At 36.3% G+C, this 21701-nt stretch overlaps 1 protein-coding gene across 8 annotated transcripts in view; it reads right to left on the reverse strand.

Annotated features, from left to right (window-relative positions):
• cnksr1 (connector enhancer of kinase suppressor of Ras 1) overlaps positions 1-21701 on the reverse strand; it is a 65047-nt gene that overhangs the window by 38989 nt on the left and 4357 nt on the right. For 4 of the 8 annotated variants that reach the window (NM_205659.1, XM_087288813.1, XM_087288812.1 and 1 more), the window contains 3 exon segments: positions 548-589; positions 15365-15449; positions 15576-15778. In NM_205659.1, the coding sequence (NP_991222.1) occupies positions 548-589; positions 15365-15449; positions 15576-15778 (330 nt within the window). 8 annotated transcript variants of the gene reach the window in all.

Below are 21701 nucleotides of genomic sequence, written 5' to 3' on the forward strand. Positions count from 1 at the left end.
GAACGTAACCCCAAACTATGACTTTTCCTTCACCAAACTTGACTGATTTCTATGAGAATCTTGGGTCATGCGGGTTCCAATAGGTCTTCTGCAGTATTTGTGATGATTGGAATGCAGTTCAACAGATGATTAATCAAAATCGACCTTTTGCCACTTTTCCAAATGATCAACAGGAAGTCAAGTTATTATTTGTTGCTTTATTTGCTATATTATATTTATTCATTTTGCAAATTGATAATAAATAAATATCATAGAAATTTTTTATTACATTTTCCAAAGTATTCTTACATATACCACACAAGTTAACAACAATATATCTGACTACTGTAAAATTGTTTAATAAACACATTTTCTTCATCATCACAATGCTTCAAATACTTAAAGTGCTATAACAGAAAATATAAGCTGCACATTTACTTTTACAACCTCTTTCAGTGTAAACTCACACCACAAATCTGACATGCAGCATTTCACTGAAATGTCTCTTTGAAATAGTAGTATTAAATCAAAGAATCAAGAGTCATGAAAAAAGTAAGAGTGAACTTACTATGGATATGATGTCCTTCTCCTTTTCAAACACAGCGGTTTCCTACAGGGAAGAGAGAACGAGAAAGGAGAATTTTACTAAAAATGCAAGCGCTTCCTCCACCCACTGAGTTTCTGGATCCATACACACTCACTCCTGTGCTCATTCACATCCTTCAGCCCTCTCAATGAAATACTTCCTTAATCTGACACACCACCAACAACACTTAACAACACCCACAGTACAGCGAGAACAAGATTATACACACACTCACATACACACTCAAACGTAATGACTGGAACATGCAGATCATAGTCTAATTACAGGATTAGGTCGGCCGGTAAGGATCAGTGGCAGCAGAAAGTGTTTCAACCAGATTTACTCATGAGCCAAATCTTATGTAACATCCCTAAAGATAAACACTGAATCCCAGACCACCAACAGACTCACTTCAGCCAACAATACACACACCGCACCGAGTCATGAAGTTCAGTATATAAAAAACAAACCAAAACAAATAAAGGTTTGTGTCCAGCCTCAGATCTGTTTGAATGAGTTGAATGGATTCAACGTCGACCCACCTGACTCACAGAAGTGTGTATTTATGGACAGAGGTGTGTGAGAGAGAGGATATGACACGACATGGGGTGCAAGTATTTCGTTGGAGGTGTGTATGTTTGTTCACCTGTATGTGCGTGTGTGTGTGACACTGACAGCTCTCTTCTCATAACATCAGTCAGGTGTGTCACTTCCCCTTCTGACAGAAACATGTCCAGTTGGTACACAAATTTCATTTGAACTCCTTCATTTTTGTTGGTTTGAATAAATAAAGTTGGACCTCAGATTTAGAACAAAATGTCTGTGTCCAAAAGCTCTAAATTGCTGCCTCCTAAGCCAGAAGGCAGCATAAATGTGTCCTTCGTTACTTTTAAAATCCCACAATCAACAATAATGTCTCCAAACACCACTTGGGTATCTGTAGCATGTAAATGTATGTTTTGACCTATGTTTTCCACTTTTGATGCCATTTCTTGTGAGAAATTAGCATTTTAGTAAACAAATATTCCCTTTGGAATCAACCAGGGCTTAATTTGTGCTGGAACACGCCGGTATTTACCTATTTACCCTCCTCACCCGTCCGCTGTTCACTTTTACTTTCTTCCGCAACTCCCCAACCCTCTTCATGTTCAACACCATTCATGCTCCACCATGTCCGCCAACCCACCCTGCTCTTCACTTTCATCCACGACAACACTCCCCCTACAATCCTCCACCCCTGGTACTTTCGTGCGCAACATCTCTACATCCTCAGGTAACAGGCCGGATCAGTTACCCCGATCTGTTCCAGGACCTTGCAACTCACAAATTAAGCACTGGGTAACACCAAAGCACTTTTGTACTTGTTGTACTTCCACTGTACGTCGCTGTTGTCATTACTAAAGATATTAAGCTAACAAAACTTAACATTACTTAAAATATAAAATTTTGGCATCAAATCTTAAACAGGTGTGTTTAACTTACTCATTAGGCAGATTTTAAAATTTTTTTCTTTTATTAATTTTAATTTCATTAAACGATTGACCATGTCTCTGCCTTGACAACTGCGCTTATTGGTCGATATATGTTATGACACAATTGACAAGGTGGTCATTTGGCTTTTGATGCTGAATTTTGCTGAAGCGCAACAGGACAGAGGCACTACCTGAACCCATCTGACGAAAGGGAAAAGTCAAATTAGTAAGTAGATATCAAAATGCAAGTCCAAAGACATGCACTATATGTGAATTGGGTAAGCTAAACTGTCCACAGTGTATGTGTGCATGTTCTGATCCTCCAGGTTGGGGGTTGAGCGTTGGACTAACAATCCACCTCATAAAAATTAAGTGTTATAAAACACCAATTTGGCGTGGCTAAATATCAACTTCGATATAAACACCCCTGGTAGTATGTAAAAGAATATACAAGCTTTTGAAAATTTTGAAAGTTTAGTCTATAAGCCATTTTAAGTTATCTATAATCAAACATATTAATTAATTCAACAAAGAGAGCACATTTTGTCAACTCAATTAATTGAGTTGTCGATTTCCCATTACACAAACAAACTGAGGGAATCACATTCCTCAAATCATTTTAGTACTCTCAGCTTATTAGGATTTTGAGTGTGATTAAATCCTTATGCTGCCTCAGATGTCTGTCTGAAATCTATTTTACAATGTGCCTTCATGCACAAATGTTGCCTTTAGGGTCACTGCCTGGCAGGGCAGTCGGGCAATATGTCAGCAGCCTAAGCTTTCGGATTCAGTCAGTTGTAAACCAAAAAGGATTGGTAGTTAGGTAGTTAATAATAATAATAATAATAATAATAATAATAATAATAATAATAATAATAATCTTCTACTACTATCACTACTAATACTAACACTAATTCTAATACTACTACTAATAAAAATAATAAGCAACATCATCATCATGGCTAAAAGAAGCTATATTTTTAAATTATTTTAAGTTACAGTATATAAACTTAATATATATATTTTACATTATAGGGGCTGGAATGTTGCCCAAATGGAGTAGCCAACCACCAGAATTACTTCAACATCCTACTAGGGTAGTCAGTGGCTGCTTGTGTTCAACAGAAAAAAAGATGTTCATAGTTTGGAACTACTTAAATGCGAGTAAATGGTGAGGAAATTTCCATTTTTATATGAACACAGCCGTTTAAATGACACTTTAAATGAGAGCGATGATCTGCTTTGTTCAAGGTGAGTGGATAAACATATGCTTGTTCTGCCAAATAGGTCTTTATGCATAAGTGCTTGCAAGTAAGACGCTACAAGTGGGTGGAATGACAGGATCTGAATCTTTTTATAGGTGATTTGATTATAGCTGATTAGAGAGGCAGAGGCTGATCTCCCATGATAAATCCAATCTTTATCACAAAACAATATAAACAGAAAATATCCAAACCTGAACTACATAGACATTAGGAAAATGGACCATTGTGTTTTTAGACACATCTGCTACCACTTGAGTATTTTGTGACTTTATTTATTTTGTGGCTTTTCAGACATGAAATACAATTTGATATATTTTTCTAAATGCATGTTCTTGTGAATGATTCAACCATACATTTTATCAGTACTACTAACTGCTAGTATCTTATTGATAGGTGTGTGTACACTATCAATCAGAGATTATAGAAAGGATAGATTAAAATGTATCTATATTCAAGCTACTAGTTCTTAGATACTAGTACACTTGTAGATAAAGGTCAAAATGACTTGCCATATCACTAAAACCAGATTGGAGGCATTGGACCAAAATAATCATTTTCAAATATACAAAATTGGCCTTAGTGTATAAGTGTGTGTGTGTGAGATGAGAGTGTATGGGTGTTTCCCTGCACTGGGTGTTCAAGAGTTAGGGAAATCTCAATGCTGGGAGGCCATCCGCTGCATTAAACATATGCCAAAGTAATTGGCGGTTCATTCTGCTTTGCTGACCCCTTCATAAATCAGGTACTAAGCCGAAGGTAAATTAGTGATTGAATAATCCTTTTCAAAGCTGTAAACTCTTCACTATAAATTAACAACCAAACATTTAATCAACATTGTTTGCTGTCTTTTTCTGGAAAAACACTTTATAAACCACATAAATGCAGTAAATGACTAAATTGTCGTTTCAACGTTTTCATTCAATTTATATTTAGACATTAAAAATATTACAATTTTAACAATATTATAACAATAAAAACAATCTTTGTCAAAGTTCATCATTTCAGTCCATTGGAATGTTAAATGAGTATTATCAGTGGTTATCAACTGATAGACATGGTCCAGTAGGGGCCTTCTGCGCCTACTGGTAGGCTCAGAAGGCTGTTATCATCCATCCACATAGTTAATCAGCTATAGATTACATATGGCTGTGGCCCAAAGTTAACGAGAGTTATTAAACTTCCCATTAATTGTACTTTATTAGTGTCTTCCCCTACACCAACCTTCTCAGTAATTTAAAAACAGATCTGGAGTCTTCCCTATTAGTTTAGTTGATTAATCACAAGAATTATTTATATTATCAATTAAATTTCCCATTAATTGTATTTTATTAACGTCCTCCCCTACCCCAACCCCAACCCCAACCTTCACAGTAATGTAAAAACTAATCTGAATCTGGAGTCTTTACTATTAGTGTAGCTGATTAACCATGTTGATGGATGATAACAGCCTTCTGAGCCTACCAGTACTACTGGCCCATATCTATCAGTTGATAACAACTGATAACGCACATTCAATCAATCATTTTGTAACTATAAAACCTGATCATGTATCTTGTTAAGTGTGACGTCACACGAAGCGGCTTCCGGGTACAAGCATTGTATCGAACTGTATAGGGAGACTTATCAAATAGTAATAATAAACGTTTATAAAGTGATGTAAAACTTTTGAGAATCACAATCATAATATATACATCCATGCCTAATATACGCCAGAAAGAGTTCACGGTCCCACTTCAAATTAAGTGGCCTTAACCAATATGTACTTACACAAGAATTAATAATTTGTTACAATGTACTTACTGTGTAAATACATGTATTTACTGTGATGTGCTTGAATGAATACTTGTATGTAATTACATCTGTAATTAACTTCTGTAATTACATTTGTAAATATACTGTTGACCATCGCTTACACCTTAACCCACCCTTAAACCTACCCATACCACCAAACCTGTCGATAACCCAACCTCTCTCCCAACTCAAAAGCACCACAAGTGTTCTAAAAAACATTTTAAACACAGTAAGTACATTGTATTTATTTTTTTGTGTAAGTACATAGTAGTTAAGGACACTTAATATAAAGTGGGACCGAGTTCACTTTTTAGAAATGGTTCAAATATTGGTGTTTGGGATGCAGCAAGTCCAGAAGCTGTTGTGTACTCCACGATTTTATATGAAATTCACTTTATGTGCGATATGATTAAAATCATAAACAAATATTTTATCAATTCAAATGAGTAGCAACTTGGACCTGGAAACAATATTCCATACATCACGACTTAACAAGCGGATTATGAGTGTTATATGTGTGTGACTGCATTTTTTCTACTCTGGATGCACAGTGAGTTAAGTATTTGTCTGAAGGGTGGATGTGCAATATTATACTATTATATGTTGTTATTACATAATCAGTGACATAAGATTTTCTTAGAATGACAATATGATCATTTGCTGCAATTATTTCTGAGACACTTTAATACACACCACAAAAACCTGCTTTGCCCTTTTCAATTAAATCGATCTTTTGATATTGCATTGTTTTGCCCTATCTGTCTTGTTATGCAGAGCAGAGTAAATATATACTGGATTCAAAACTACAGGTGAAAAAGAAAGACAGACACCTGATATTCATTTTCTCTCAAGTCCTGCTGTTTTTCTGTCATTCAGCTTTATTGAAGCTGATGTCCTCACACAAAGCAGCTCCATTCAGCTCAAAAGCTTTTACCTTGTTATCTTCTAAAGCTCCTCATTTCACACTGATAATAATCATTAACTCTGTTTTGAGCACTGCAGAAAGACAGCGAGAGCTTCCTTCAGTGATAAAACACAGGTCAGGTGTTGTCTCTCTATACTTTCCTCTGCCTTTCTTTTTTGGTAATTTACTGGCATGGCAAATGACTGAAGTTGCAGCTGCATACAATGACAAACTCGAAGCAAAACAAATGATATAAATGCTGCAGTCTCTAGGCAGAGCCAATCAGCTGAATCAGTTACGGGTAAGAGACCAGGAGACCTGATGATACTAAAAAAAGATCAGCCTGACTTCCCGCATGGATCCATTTACACCTCTCAAAACAACATGCATGCTTATGCTTTTTTACTCTCATGATGGATGCTTTAAATTGACTTATATTGTTTTTCTCTATAGTGATCTGATGATATTGTTTTTGCTGCAGCCATTTATGTGGTTTAAAAAGTGTTTTTCAGATGAAGACAGCAAAAACTGTTGGTTGTGTGGCCGCAAGAAGGTCACTGGTTCGAGTCCTGGCTGGACCAGTTGGCATTTTTGTGTGGAGTTCTGCCCATGTTTGCGTGGGTTGCCTCTGTGTGCTCTAGTTTCTCCTAGAGTCCAAAGACATGCGCTATAGATGAATTGGATTAACTAAATTGGCTATAGTGTGAGACTGTGAGAGTGTATGGGTGTTTTCCAGTACTGGGTTGCAGCTAGAAGAGAAGCATAAAACATATGCTGGAATAGTTGTTGTTTCATTCTGCTGTGGGGACCCCTGATAAATAGCGTACTAAGCACCTTGGACAAAAAAAAAAGCTTTTTCACAATGAAAATGCAGGGTTCCACACAATTCCTTCATGTTGTCCCAACAGAAATTGATTAAGCTAACTTAATTGTTTTTACAAATTTAAGTGGATTTAAAATAAATCCTTTAAAGGGCACCTATTTTACCCCTTTTTCAGTTATAATATAAATCTTTTGTGTCTCCAGAATGTGTCTGTTTCAGCTCAAAACACCCATCAGATTATTTATTATAGCTTTCAGAAGTTTGTAATTTTTAGCTCTGAGCATATTTTTTGTGGAATGTGCCTTTAATGCTAGTTCTCCCTGTCCATCGTTCCCACGTGCCTGTCAGTGTGCCTCAATTTCCCCCCTTGGCTGCCTCAGAAAACAGACAGACATGAAGGAAGCAGATCTCACGTAACGCTTGTGAGAAATACTACAGTAAGTAGTACTTACTAAAAGTAGTACTTAGTAGAACTTTCCCAATGCTTATTTTATGTATTTGGTGTGGAGTTATGAGTCACACACAATGTCGTTACAAAGTTCATGCACACACACAGATTCACACACACACATCATTTAGCTTTACACTGTTTTTGCATGGCAAATGTGACAGGATACATGTTAATATCCACTGTTGTATGGATATCCGTTATATTAATGTACAAAATAAACCTGATTTAATGTCCACAAACCAGGATTGAAGCGTCTTCTTTTACAATTCTACTGACAGGCAGCTGTGGTGATAAAGTAAATTGCTGTAATTCATTAGAAACATGCACTGTTTTAAAATATTTTAAACTTGTAAAACTTATTCTTGATCACATTTGATGATGATTGATGATCCTAGCAAACAGGCTAGAAACAGATCTTTTATTCCCGATGGTTTTGCGCATGCCCTGTCTTGTTGATATCATTATACACGTTACTATAGAGACAACTTAATACGCAGCTGTCAATCAATTTGGTGGGTGGGGAAACTGCATCCCTAAGTCAAGTTGCGGTCGGCCTCAAAATGTTAGGGGTAGGGTTGTTACAATATACCGGTATGACGGTTTACCACGATTTGAACGTGCACGATTATCATACCATGAACAATTGCATATCAACGGTTTTAACCCTTAAAGACCGAGACAGCCGCCCGCGGCTAAAAATAAGTATTGCTCTTAAATGTTTAATAACTTTTGATCCGCTGATCCGATTCATACAATTCAAAGATTGGCATAAAGAAGAGAATCTCAGCTTTCCAGTGCTGTATCACATAACATTTGCGGACTTTCAGAGGCTCCGGAATCAGTGCAGTTACGTCATCAACATTTGACAACGCTGATTTGACAAAGAAACGCTCGTCACTGTGTCTCCGGACAAATCAGACATGATACATTGATGCATTGTCCCTCCTCCATGCCCAGATTGGTTCAAACTCGCTATATCACAACCAATAAGCATAGGTTTCGCTTTTGTTTGTGGACCAAGCTTTTTGAACCACACGGAATGAGAGATAGGCATACATTTATGCGCGGCTAAATAAAACGCAAAAAAAAAAAGTTTTGCATGAAATAATTCTAATACTAAGTACTTTTGCATGCACAGCAGCACAGAAACATGACAAAACAGTGACACAGCAAAGACGAACTGCTGCTCTTGCTGTTTTCAAAAGACGCAAATGAAGATGCAGCTGTTTGTCTGCATTGCAGACAACCATATCCAAATCCATATCGATAGACAACCATATCCATGCTGGCACATAAACCTAAGGATGTTCCATATTGAATCTAGTTTCGTTATGTAACTATTTATAGTATAGTAAATATTTATATCTATTTTTTACTGAGGATTTGCACCATGTTTATTTGGACTTTATTTGGACTTTGACACATTATTTATTATTTTCTTATTTTTATTTGTTCATTGTAAGTGGTGTTGTTTATAGTAACTAAAAATATATTATTTGGAAAAAGTCAAATTTGCTTCACTGTTCTATTATTTTGTAACATTTGTAACATACCGTATACCGCGAAACCGTCAAACCGTGGTATTGTTTTAGACGATTATCATACCGTGAAAAATTCATACCGTTACAACCCTAGTTAGGGGTTTGGATCCTATTTTAACATCAGGAAATAAAAAAAAGGACTTATTGTCATTGTATCACCCCAATATGACTGTGGACACACTATACTTACAGTTCTGTCCAAATAGCTTAAAAAACATTTTCATCATATGTGCCCTTTAAGTTGTCCCAAACAAACTTTTTTTTTCTTCAAAATCTTCAAAATATGCATTTAGTAAACATTTAGTAAAAATTAGTAAAGTGAGTAAACTGGTAATTTAAAACGTAATGTATAATTATACAAATAGTTCTTTTACTTAATAATTTTAAGGCAAAAGCATTACTCATTTTTTAAAGTTAAGCGAACTAATCCTTTTAAAAACAATGAGTTTATGCACTATTTTAAAAGTCAACTAATCACTTTTTACAGTGTACAACCAAAACTTATGTTCCTTTTCACTAAGATTAACAATATTGATGACATCACCCTGCATTTCAGCTTCCCATCATATTTTCTTTCCAAATAATTGGTCATTACCCTGATAAACCAGGGACTAAGCCTAAAGGATAGTGAGTGAGTGAATTTGTCACTTGAACTATCCCATCCCTAGTCACTAAAGCTGCAGTAAAAGCTGAATAAGCTACTTGTTCAAACCAATACTACTTTCTCAATAGTGAATGGTACATAGTGCATTATATTGGTAAAGGAAAAAAACATACAGGTTTGGAACAACTTGAGCATGAATAAATGCCAGAATTTGAACTATGCATTTGCTCTGAGGAACTCTACAGAAGAGCCAACTTCTAAAATTCCACAACACACACTGTTTATTAAACAAAACCACCAATTCCACTGCATTCAAACCTGTAAATGCTGCACTACATTTTTCTAAGGCAACTTCAGTCGTGAACTTCAAGGGGAAAGTGTATTCAAGGTAAAAAGATTAAAAAAAACAAGCACACGGAGAAACTCTCTCTGATCGACATGACCTTTTCTCTTTAATCCACTGATGTGTTATTTTAGTACAGCATGTGTGTGTGTGTGTGTGTGTGTGTGTGTGTGTGTGTGTGTGTGTGTGTGTGTGTGTGTGTGTGTGTGTGTCATTTTGCCCTCTCTCTCCTACTCTCCACCTCTTATCTCACATTTAATTAATCTATCTTTCACTCCCTCACCTCTCCTTCTTTTAAAATTCATTACTCCACTCTATCTCACTCTCTTTCTCAATACAGTCATCAGCTGACTGCTAATTATTCCACACTCCCCAAGGCAGCGCTGCCATTAAAGACAAACAAACCAAAACATGCTCAGACGCAATTATATCTCTGATCATAATAGTTTCCTTTCATATCTGAGCTGACCCTGGAGACACTGAATATCTGTTCATCACACAACCACCAGAGAGAACGACTCAGTCTTTATATTGTATGACACACAACCTACTGGACAGAAAGATTTGCTTGACATGATGACATTTGACTTCAGGTGACGTGGTTTCTATGAAGAGTCAGAGGCCCATCTGTGTCTTAACACCTGTTTTAATGCTGCTTCAAATGTCAGAAAGTCATTAGAACATGAGCAGAATGAACTCTGTACACTGAAACACTTCAGAAATGCTTTAAATCTTACTGTTATTGTTAATCAATAGATAGTTTAAGGGTTTGTACTAAGAGTTGAAGAAATGATGCATATAATTTCTATTTTTCTAATTTTGTAACTAATTCTACTTACATAGACACATTACTATTCATAAGTTTTGGCTCAGAAGATTTCAATGGTGATAATATCTTTAATAACATTTATACGCGTATAGTAAAAATGCTATAGCTCTCACATGGTCACAGACGTAAGCTAAGCAGGGCTGCGCCTAGTCAGTACCTGGATGGGATATCAAAAGGGAAAGCTAGGTTGCTGCCAGAAGTGGTGTTAGTGAGACAAGCAGGGGACACTTAAGCCTGGTTTATACTTCTGCGTCAAGTGACCGGCGTAACTCACGGCGCAGGCAACGCGTGCAGCTGTGCATTTATACTTCTGCGTGCTGTCTCTGTTGGTCTGCTTTAACACTTCCGAAACGCTAGTTGGCAGTGAGGTGTAAATTTGCTCATTTTGAGGCAGGAAACGGCAGACGTGCAACAACTTTAACTATGAGGTAAACACAAAACAAAACTTTCCATCAGGAGCTCCTTCACGGGACTCCACACTTGTAAACAATCGCTCCATTGGGCTCGCGTCCAGCTCGCGCCATTCGCGCGGCTCTCACTCCCACCCAGACTCGTCAGCGCTACCAAGCCGACCAATCACAGAGCTTACGCTACGCGTCATTGCGACGTGTAGTTACAATTTTTGAGAGGTGCACGTCATCGACGCCGACGGCCACGGCGAAGGGCTATGTGTCAGCGCCGTAGCATATGCCGGTGTTTGACGCAGAAGTATAAATCAGCCAACTGCAGCCTGTGTGGGTCCTAATGCCCCAGTGAAGTGAAGGGGACTCTATACTGCTCAGTGAGCGCCATCTTTATGATGAGACATTAAACCGAGGTCCTCTGTGGTCAGTAAAAATCCCAGGATGTCCATCACAAAAAGTGTAGGGGTTTAACCCGGCATCCTGGCCAAATTTGCCCACTGGCCTCCTAACCATCCCCATATAATTATTGGCTGCATCTCTCAGTCTTCTCTCTACCAATCAGCTGTGCGGTGTGCAGTCTGGCGCAATATTGCTGCCCCCCACAAACCCCCCCAAAAAGGTGTAAAGCGCTTAGAGTGTCCTGAAAAGCGCTATATAAATGTAAGGAAGTATATTATTTTTTATTATTATTAACATTATTATTATTATAACTATTGTTATAACAATTATTCATTTATTGACTGATTTTCTTTTCAGTTTAGTCACTTTATTCATCAGGAGTTGCCACAGCGGAACGAACCGCCAACTCATCCAGCATATGTTTTACATAGCGGATGCCCTTTATGACGCAACCCAACACTGCAAAACACCCACACACATACACTACGGGCAATTTAGCTTTGTTCAATTTACCTGTACCGTATGTCTTTGGACTTTGGGGGAAACCAGAGCACCTGGAGAAAACTTACGCCAACACGGAAAACATGCAAACTCCACAAAGAAACGCCAACTGACCCAGCCGAGGCTCTAACCAGTGACCTTCTTGCTGAGGCAAACGTGCTACCCACTGCACCACCATGCTGCCTATTATTATTATTATTTAAGAGGATTTAGATTTTAAATAAATGCTGTTCTTTCTTAAAGTTCTGATATAAAAGTTAAACAATCCACAAATATATTAACCTAGTTTCAACCTTGGAAATAGTAAGGAAAAATAACATGACACTGAGGACTAAAGCAATTAATGCTTAAAATGCAGCTTTCTACTACAGGAAAAATAATACATTTTAAAATATACCAAAACAAATAAGTCTATTTGTAATATAAACAAAATCTTTCAATGTTTTCTTTCAAAAATTTGCTTTAAATATTTAAAATCCCAAATTTTTAACAGGTGCATATATTTTTTCACTGTCTGTAAAGACTTTTGGACCCAACAGTGAGTATGAATGATTATGTAAGGATTGGTGATCCAGAACACTTCTCAGTTTAGACATTAACCCTCCTTTTACAGTTTTTTTACATTTACAAATTCCTTACTGCTGCATGCACAAGAATGCATTAGCATATAATAAACAGAGTTCTGTTTGTAGCACAAACAGGAAGCATAAAAACAATGCACTTAAATTTTAAAAAAGATGCCATCAGCTTTAGGAAATTCATTGACAAAACAGCGCAGGAGAGAAAACAACTCCTTGGTGATTTACAGTGTGTGCTTGTGTGTGATAGATATGAACTCATAGGAACAAGTGTCAACATTTAGTGTGCACATTGTTTCTCCACTCACACACATACAAACTAAGCCTCTTTCTCATTTCCACACTTTCCTTCCCCTCTTTTGCAACCCTATTTGCTCTGAGAGTGGAGACTGAGTCACATCAGTAACGATTCAAACACTTGAATGCTATTTTCCTCTATGAGCACACAAACATCCCAGAAAAGTCCTTGAAACTTTATGGCAACTAGGACATCTGCAAGAAACATGCAGCAAATGGTTCAGATGCCTTTTGAATGATAAAGCAAACACACTTCTTCAAATAGATGCTATCTGATCTACAACAACACCAGAGTGAGTCAACATGTTTTTTTCATTAGTTACACACATTAGTTTCAGAATCAAAAAGAATTTTATCAGCTAGTTTGTGAGTGCTGTTAAACTTGAAAATCCTTCTATGTGAAAGTATGTCAAATGTATTATTGGTAAAAAGACAAGAAGTAATAATCATTAGAGCATAAACTAACCTTTCTGGTTTGAGAACAGATGAAGTTACTCTTCTGATGAACTGAATATTATGTGACCTTCTCTACTGTCCGCTTACCACAGGTGATTAACACACGGCCAAAACATTGCTCACTTCTTATATTCTGACTCTAAATGCCCCTCCCCTTTTCTCTCTCTCTCTCTCTCGCTCTCTTTTAAACAGTCTAAGCACTTGAGTCCTGTGAATGCGCAATGGTTTTCAGCATTACTGTATTTTTGTAAGTATCAGACATTGTAAACAAACAAGTTCACTGGACAACACGCAACATTTATCTGACAATGACTTAGGTGAGCAAGATGCACCAATAATAGCACTGACAGATGGCATGGATTGGAAAAAAATAAGAAGAATGTCTGTTCATGCAGCCTTGGAGGGACACTTGTTCCCGAAAAGTGTATATAGTCAAAAATGTGTCATTCTGCTCTGTTTATAGTTTTAGGATTACCAAAAGTTATTTTTTTTAAGTTAAATTCAATTAAATTTAATTCACCTTTATTTGTATAGCGCTTTTACAATGTAGATTGCGTCAAAGCAACTTCACATAGAAGATCATAGTAAATTTTTTAAATGTTTTGGCTGCTCATTCTACGCAGACTCAACACCAACATCAAAACAACTTAAGTTGGCCAATCTAATAAAAGAAGTCTGGCTTTATTTTTTACATAAACACCAAACATAACCTCCATAATAAACATTTAGGGCTCTATTTTAACGATTGAGACACAAAGTCTAAAGTGCATGGCACAAAATCATTAACAGAAAATCCAAATCCACTTTTGCTATTTTAAGGATGGAAAAATACGCATTGCACCCTAGCACATGGACTAACAGGGTTGTGGTTATTCTCTTAATGAGCTATGGGTGTCTCATCTCACATTATCTTTAAGACTCAGTTGCGTCATGCCATGGCGCATTTGCTATTTACATGGCGGACTTTGTAAGTGGAAAAACTGAATGCTTTACTAGTGAACAGTTAAGCAGACCATCTGCAGCTTGAGGATAAAGAACGAGCCTCCTCCATTTAGCCTCTTTATTTTACTCTAACTCCTTTACTTAACTCCTTTACTTTTGTGGACAAGGAAACGGTACTGTACGCACTTAACTAAAGACATCCATTAGCCTACAAATTTAATTTAGTTTGTTAAGTGAAAAGATTTGTTTCAAAACTATTTCTAAATTCAGTTCTAATTTCCAGCAAACAAATAAATGAACAATAATAACAAAGTGTGGTCAAAAAACGGAGCTATATCCAAACACACATCCTATTCTTATGGCCCATATGGTGATGCAGACATCTCCAAAACCTGACAGCTGGACAAATCTGTAACATTTTAATACTTTATTTTTTATATATGTAAAGATATTTGTGTGTTGTTGTACATCCTGTGTGTATTAAGAAATGTGTACACATTTTGGACCTGCATAGGCGCATAACTAACGCACTCTGTGCTGGACTTTAGACCTGCTTTCATTTGGTCAATTGCATGTCTATTTCAGGTCTTAAAAAAGCAATGCGCCGACAATGCGCCTTAACACACTTGCTTTATAGACCGGCACACCCATGAGTCCACAAAGTGGCACAAAGGAATTTACTATTTAAACAACGTAGTGCAAAACATGAAAATTAGGATTGCACTGGTCTGAAAATAGCAACAAATTGCATCAAACACATCTTGTGCCTTATTGCATGTATAATAGGGCCCTCAGATTTTAGTGGCGAAATAGTGTGGCATAAGAGTTGAGAGCGTAATAAGCAAGTATGTTGGTTAAACTTGATTTCAAGGCTCGATTCTCACTTTAATATTCCATTAAATAAAGGGTTCCACACAATTCCTTCATGTTAACTTTAAGTGGATTGAACATAAAACACAACTCAATAAACTCATAATTTTCAGTTTATAAATAGTTATTAATGAAGTGGTTATGTAGATATTGGTTAGGATTAAGATGTACAATAAGATCATGCAGAATATCTGCTTTATAAATACATGTAAACAGCCAATATCTTATGTAATAACCCAGCAGTTAATAGTAAGAGTTGGTAAAAATAGTTTCAAATCTAACAACAAATGTAAATCCTCATTTATATTTACATTAATATTTACACTTACTTTATGCACATTGGTGTCCAGATCTTTACACAGAGCGGCGACTTTCACATTTGCTGTGTATCCAGTCTGCTGTTCAAACTGATACCTGTAAAAGACATGCACGTTATGGCTGAGAATGAGTGAACTACCACACCGCTATGCTACATGATCTGTGAATGATAAACACATAGACATAAACATTGTTCTGTGGTGCAGTCTGTGTGATCCTCACCTGTTAAGAACAGACACAAGTCCATTGGATGCTACAATGACGTCCACCACCGCCTGCAGTACCTGTTGTGGCAGATTGGTGGCGCTCTGAGCATCATTGCTATTGACACGCCAGCGACCCTGTATGCTCATCTGCAGAGTATGTGCCACTGCACGAAGCTTCTCTGTCAAACTTCGCAGACTGTCACCCCCAACACTGTAGGTCTGTGCAGACATGGGGAAAAAAAATTGTGATTTAACATTTTTAAAAGCACTTCTACAACATCCCAAATAACAAAAGATCCCCAGGAGTGTTTTATTAGCATGAATAAGGCAAACTGTAAAAACATCAAAGACAAATCTCCACTTCCTTTCACTGTAGAGAAGGGAAGCCAAAATGTCACAGCTTGTTTGCTGCCATTTGTAGCGCAGTGGTACCAAAATCCCACAGACACGAACGCAACCACACTCATCGTACAATTGCGATATAATTCATGAAATAATATGTCACCTGATTTTTGCGAAGTAAATGATACTAGGCCTGTCACAATCATCAACATATTGACTTAATCGCACAACACATGGATATGACCACAATTACTTTTGGTGATGCAATATATAATCGCCCATAAATAAAATACCTACAAAAACCATTCTTAAAACATTTTAACTGATTGTGCAACATCCCTATCAAAAGTGTCAGTGTTAGTATGATTAAAAACACTGCAGTATTCATTATAAATTACTTTAGTATATTTTCATGTGGGTGTCTGGCGAATGAAAATAGATTTAATATCAGATATGACACCCTCTATCACTTTTTACCTTGCACTTTTTTGTTAAAATGTATTTTTGGATATGCGTTTTTACATTTCACATGCGTTTTTACATTGTGATTCCAATGTCTAATTAATATAACTATGTCGGCATAATAGTCTAGTGATTAACAAGCTGAATATTCAATATTCGAATTTCGACAGATTCAAATCCCGGCTTGAGGACATTTCCCAACCCTACCTCATTCTTTCCCTCCCACTTCGCTTCCGGTCTGATTAATGTCCTATCTAATAAATCTAAAAAGAACAAAATTAAATCTTCAAAAAAATTTTGGGTAGATTTACTATAATTGAATGAAATATTTTTAAGAATGAAAAATTATGTGTTCTTTGAAGAGTGCACTCATTAACACATAATGAGTGGCATAAAATGGTCTTAAAATGACAATAATATTGCTTATTGCTAAATATTTTGGTGTAATATTTCATTCAACAAATAATACATATTGCAACAGGCCTAGTAAACGTACAGTATATCCCAGCATACTGCACCACATATGCAAATATATTCAAAATGTTTGCAATTTGATTGGCTGATAAAATCAAGATCTAATCAATTTTAGCACCAATTTTCTTTAATAAATACAACATTTCCAACAAAACATGAATTCCCCAATAAATGTGGGGAAAATGATATCTACCAGTTTAACACAGTAAATTAATTGAGAAGTGGTGCATTTAGAATTTTTAAGTGAATGGCCTACGAGTGTAAATGTATGTGCACTGAATTCCAACATAGTAAAGATGAAGTCCTCAGAATTACAACTGAAAATTGAGCAAAAATTGTTTTAATTTAATTGTTATTGTCCTAAATGTACTCAAATGGCCTCCACAGTCACCAGACCTCAATCCAATAGAGCAGGGGTGTCAAACTCAATTCCTGGAGGGCCGAAGGCCTGCACAGTTTATTTCCAACCCTGCTCCAACACACTTACCTGTAGGTTTCAAACAAGCCTGAAGGACTCAATTAGTTTGATCAGGTGTGTTTAATTAGGGTTGGAACTAAACTGTGCAGCGTTGCGGCCCTTTTGGAACTGAGTTTGACACCTGTCCAATAGAGAATAGGGATGTGGTGGAACAGTAGATTAGCATTATCTGCAGCCAACAAATCTGCAGCAACTGTATGATGCTATTATGTTAATATGGACCAAAATCCTCAGGTATTTCCAGTACCTTGTTAAATCTATGCCACAAAAGATTAAGGCAGTTCTGAAGGCAAAAGGGGGTCCAACCCGGTACTAGTAAGGTGTACCTAATAAAGTGGCCAGTGAGTGTACAAATATTTATACTTTTTTCACTCAGCTTCTACTTTTAAGCTTACTCTGAAATGTCATAACCTATCCGCCGTTTCTTCTTCTGTCTCCCACACACACACACACACACACACACACACACACACACACACACACACACACACACACACACACACACACACACACACACACACACCCTCAACATCAGCATATCTAATGTCTTCAGTTCCCTCCAAGTTTTCAGCGACATTCGTCTCTATGACTTCTAAAATTGAGCTTTGCAAACTTAAATAAAAAACAATAACTTCATTCTCCTGCTATTTTCTCCATAGAAAATCATCTGCAGTTGAGCCTGACGTTTGCTGTTACGACACACAGGGAGTTCTGGCACCATCAGGTTCGCATTAATCCTCCCAGCGGGCAAAATATTTACAGCACATGGAGCACATCCACTGTCAGCTCAGGGGAAGCTTCAGTCAACAAGCCAGGATCACATTTATGCTCAGAAAGTAAAGAAAAAAGACAGCACTATTCATAATTTCTTCACTCTTGTATAAACCCATGACTTTGCAAAGCTGAGATGACATAAGACAAGCACAGAAATGGAAGCAGTTTGAAAAATAAAAATAGGCCAGGAATTTGTGGAAGAATGTTCTCTGAGATTTGGCTTGGGTTTTGTTAGTGTTACAGCTAAAGTCAGCAGGGTGAGCAATTCTCAAAGACGTAATGAAATTCCCTGAGAGAGCGAGAGTAGTTTGGTCACAGGCTAATGCTAAAACCATTCATTCCGATTCTATAGGTGTTTAAATAAAGATACTGACTGATTTAGGTGCAAAAACATTCCTCTACTCCATAACAGAGGCTCTATTACAGGCCTATGATACAGTACATAGACTGTCATACTAATAATAGTCATAGTAGGACCGAACGATATTGGAAAAATGTAACATTAGGATTTTTAGTTTAAGTTTTAGTAAATAACCTATAATTTCACAGGCCCGTAGCCCGCCTATTAAAAGAGGTGGTTCTTTTTTCTCAAAAAGTTGAGAAATTTATTCATTAATTCAATTCTTTTTGGCTTAGTCTCTCATTAATCTGGATCACCACAGAGGAATGAAATGCCATCTTACCAGCATGTTTTACACAGCGTATGCTCTTCTAGCTGCAACCCATCACTGGGAAACACCCATAAACACAGTCACACACATACACTCCAGACAATTTAGCTTATCTAATTCACCTATAGCACATATCTTTGAACTGTGGGCGAAAACAAGAGCACCCAGAGGTAACCCACGCGTACACGGGGAGAACATGCAAAGTTGCAAACTCCATTCAGAAATGCTAATTGGCCCAGCTGAGGCTCTAACCAGCAACCTTCTTGCTGTGAGGAGAGCGTGCTTCCCACTGCGCCACCGTGACGCCCTCATCTCAAAATATGAGGTTCAAATGCTGCATTTTGGGGACATTTTAAGCACTAATTTGTGCTGGTTTAACTTGTCGGGTGGTTATCATTACAACACTTTTGATGCAACAAAATACAATTTTGTATTGTATTTTCCTACATTTTTGTCAAAGTGCTAATCATACTATTTTTTTTGTTTACAAAAATGTATGTTTATTTACAAATGTGCATTTAAACTGTAAGTCATAACAGTTTTATATATAATGTAATGAGATTAGAATTTTCAGAAATATGAAAAAAATACTTTTTTAAATCCTTATTTATGATCATCCATCATAAAAAACAAACAAACAAACAACAACAAAAATGGGAATTTTATAAAACGTATAGACAAATAGCCTATAAGCACCAATATTCTTCAATAAATACCATATTTCTGACAAAATATGATCACACCATTAAAATGTGGGGAAAATGAGATCTACCGTATTTGCACAGTAAATTAATTAAGTGGCGGATTAAGAAAACTAGTTTTAAGTGAATGGCCTATTAGTGTAAATGTATGTGTGTTGAAATCCAACATAGTAAGATGAATTCTGCAAAATTCCATCTGAAAAATGGCCAACATTTTTTCCAATGTCCTAAATAATGCAAGTCTAAAACATTAAATATACAAATATTTAGATTAGAATTTTAAAAATATGAATAAATACTTATCTTTAAATGCTAAATTAATAACATCCATCATAAAAAAACAACAAAATAAAACTGAGATTTTTTTACAACTTATAGACAAATAGCCTATAGGCAACTAACAAACTGGCCAGCTCATTCCCTCAGTTCAAATTTGATTTAAATAATAAAAGCCTTTTTTACTGGTTATTCTTCCTACAGCCTCCTTCTATATGTTAGTTTTACAATTTATGATGGCATACTGTCAAAAATGGAACAAATGAGCTCATATAGGGCCAAATTCTGTACTTTGTCAGATAGGGGTGGGTCTTTTGAACCCCCTGGCAATGTGCCTGTTTTATATTGATCGGACTGTAGGTGCATCTGCATAAAACAAAATAAATAATCTACAAGCATAGATAGATTGCATACAAATAAAATAAACAGCTTTTGATTGTTTTTAAGGATCCTAACAGTATTCAAGTACAGTAATTGATTAATCAAATGTAAAACAATACTGCATAGTCTCTGTTGTATAAATAATTCATTAAAATGAATCATTACTAAAGTTATATTGTTATACAGTTTTTAATGCCTGAATGCTTTGAAAATAAACAGTCAAAAACACAAGCATATGATAAATTATAATCCATACTCAACAATGCATATCCTGCGATGTAACTATTATGCATGTTCACATTGCAAGATCAATGCTAAAATGATATATTGTGCATAGGGATGCTCGTTTCGGTTAATTTTGCTAACCGACAATCACCGCTCATTAATCGGGTATTAACGGTTAATTGGTTAGATTAATATTAATTTTATATTAAACAAATTGATGCGTCTATTTTGTGTCTGACACATTAAATATTGCATTTTAAAATACTGATTTATTTTTATATGCTAGCATACAGTATAAATAATAGAACAATATGACAGAGCATTTTCACGCACATGCAGTGTTTAGCACAGAAGAGCAGAATAAACTAAATAAAATGAATAAAATAAATAGGACTGCCCTAAATTATTTTTCACTTAAATAATTAATTATTACAAAACGAAAACACTGACTGATTCTTTTTAATAACCGGCATAGGCTGTTTTTTTCCAATCATATGTTTTTTCTTCCGTCAAATAAAAATAGCTGACTTCCTTAAATTGCTCGCTCCACGGAAAATATGCATTTGTTTAATGCCCCGCTGTTATTATTATAATCACAAAACCTTTTTACATTTTTAATAGAAATCATTATTTTAAAGAGTATGTCCTGATATATGGTTTCCTCTCTCTCCCTCGCAGTTCAAGTGCACGCTGCGTGATGTAAAGACAATGACAACATGCGCATATGTTGACTTTTTGTAAACAGTTTTGTTGTTTAAATATGATATTGCATTAATGTGCATACATGCTTTATAAGCTGTAAAATAAAAGGTAAAGCCTATTTGTTGCGTTTTTTGACGCAGATCCAGGTCAACATCAGCGCTGGTTTGGTATCAACACGTCTGTATCAAACAGCAATATTCTTCTTATATTTTGCTTCTTTGGCAAATGTGTCTGTAGGCACGGGTTATACACGTTATCGTCCCGCAAGTTAAGTATGTCTTGCAGTTGAACAAGGGGCCGAAAACAAGGCGCATCTCACTGCCTTTATGTTGACAAGGAAAAAAGAAGACGAGAAGCGCAACCGGTCCTCTTATGAAACGACTGAATCAGCTGGGTATCGATTATGCAAATGTGTTGCTGTCTGTGTTGTTACAATTGTAATATTTAATAATATTGTGATAATCAAGATTTGTACATTCATACAGCTCTGGATAACTTAAAACAGCGATTAGAACATCAGAGCAGTGTTAATGCGTCTTGAAGTAAAGCGAATTGGCTATAAACTCCAGCAAGATAGAGTGACTATATGCAGAGCCATATACCTTTATCTCTAAATAAAGTATAACTATAGAAACTGTGTTCATCTTAACTGAAAG

The sequence above is a fragment of the Danio rerio genome, chromosome 17, assembly GCF_052040795.2.
Source record: "Danio rerio strain M-AB ecotype USA chromosome 17, GRCz13ab, whole genome shotgun sequence".
Classification (NCBI taxonomy): domain Eukaryota; kingdom Metazoa; phylum Chordata; class Actinopteri; order Cypriniformes; family Danionidae; genus Danio; species Danio rerio.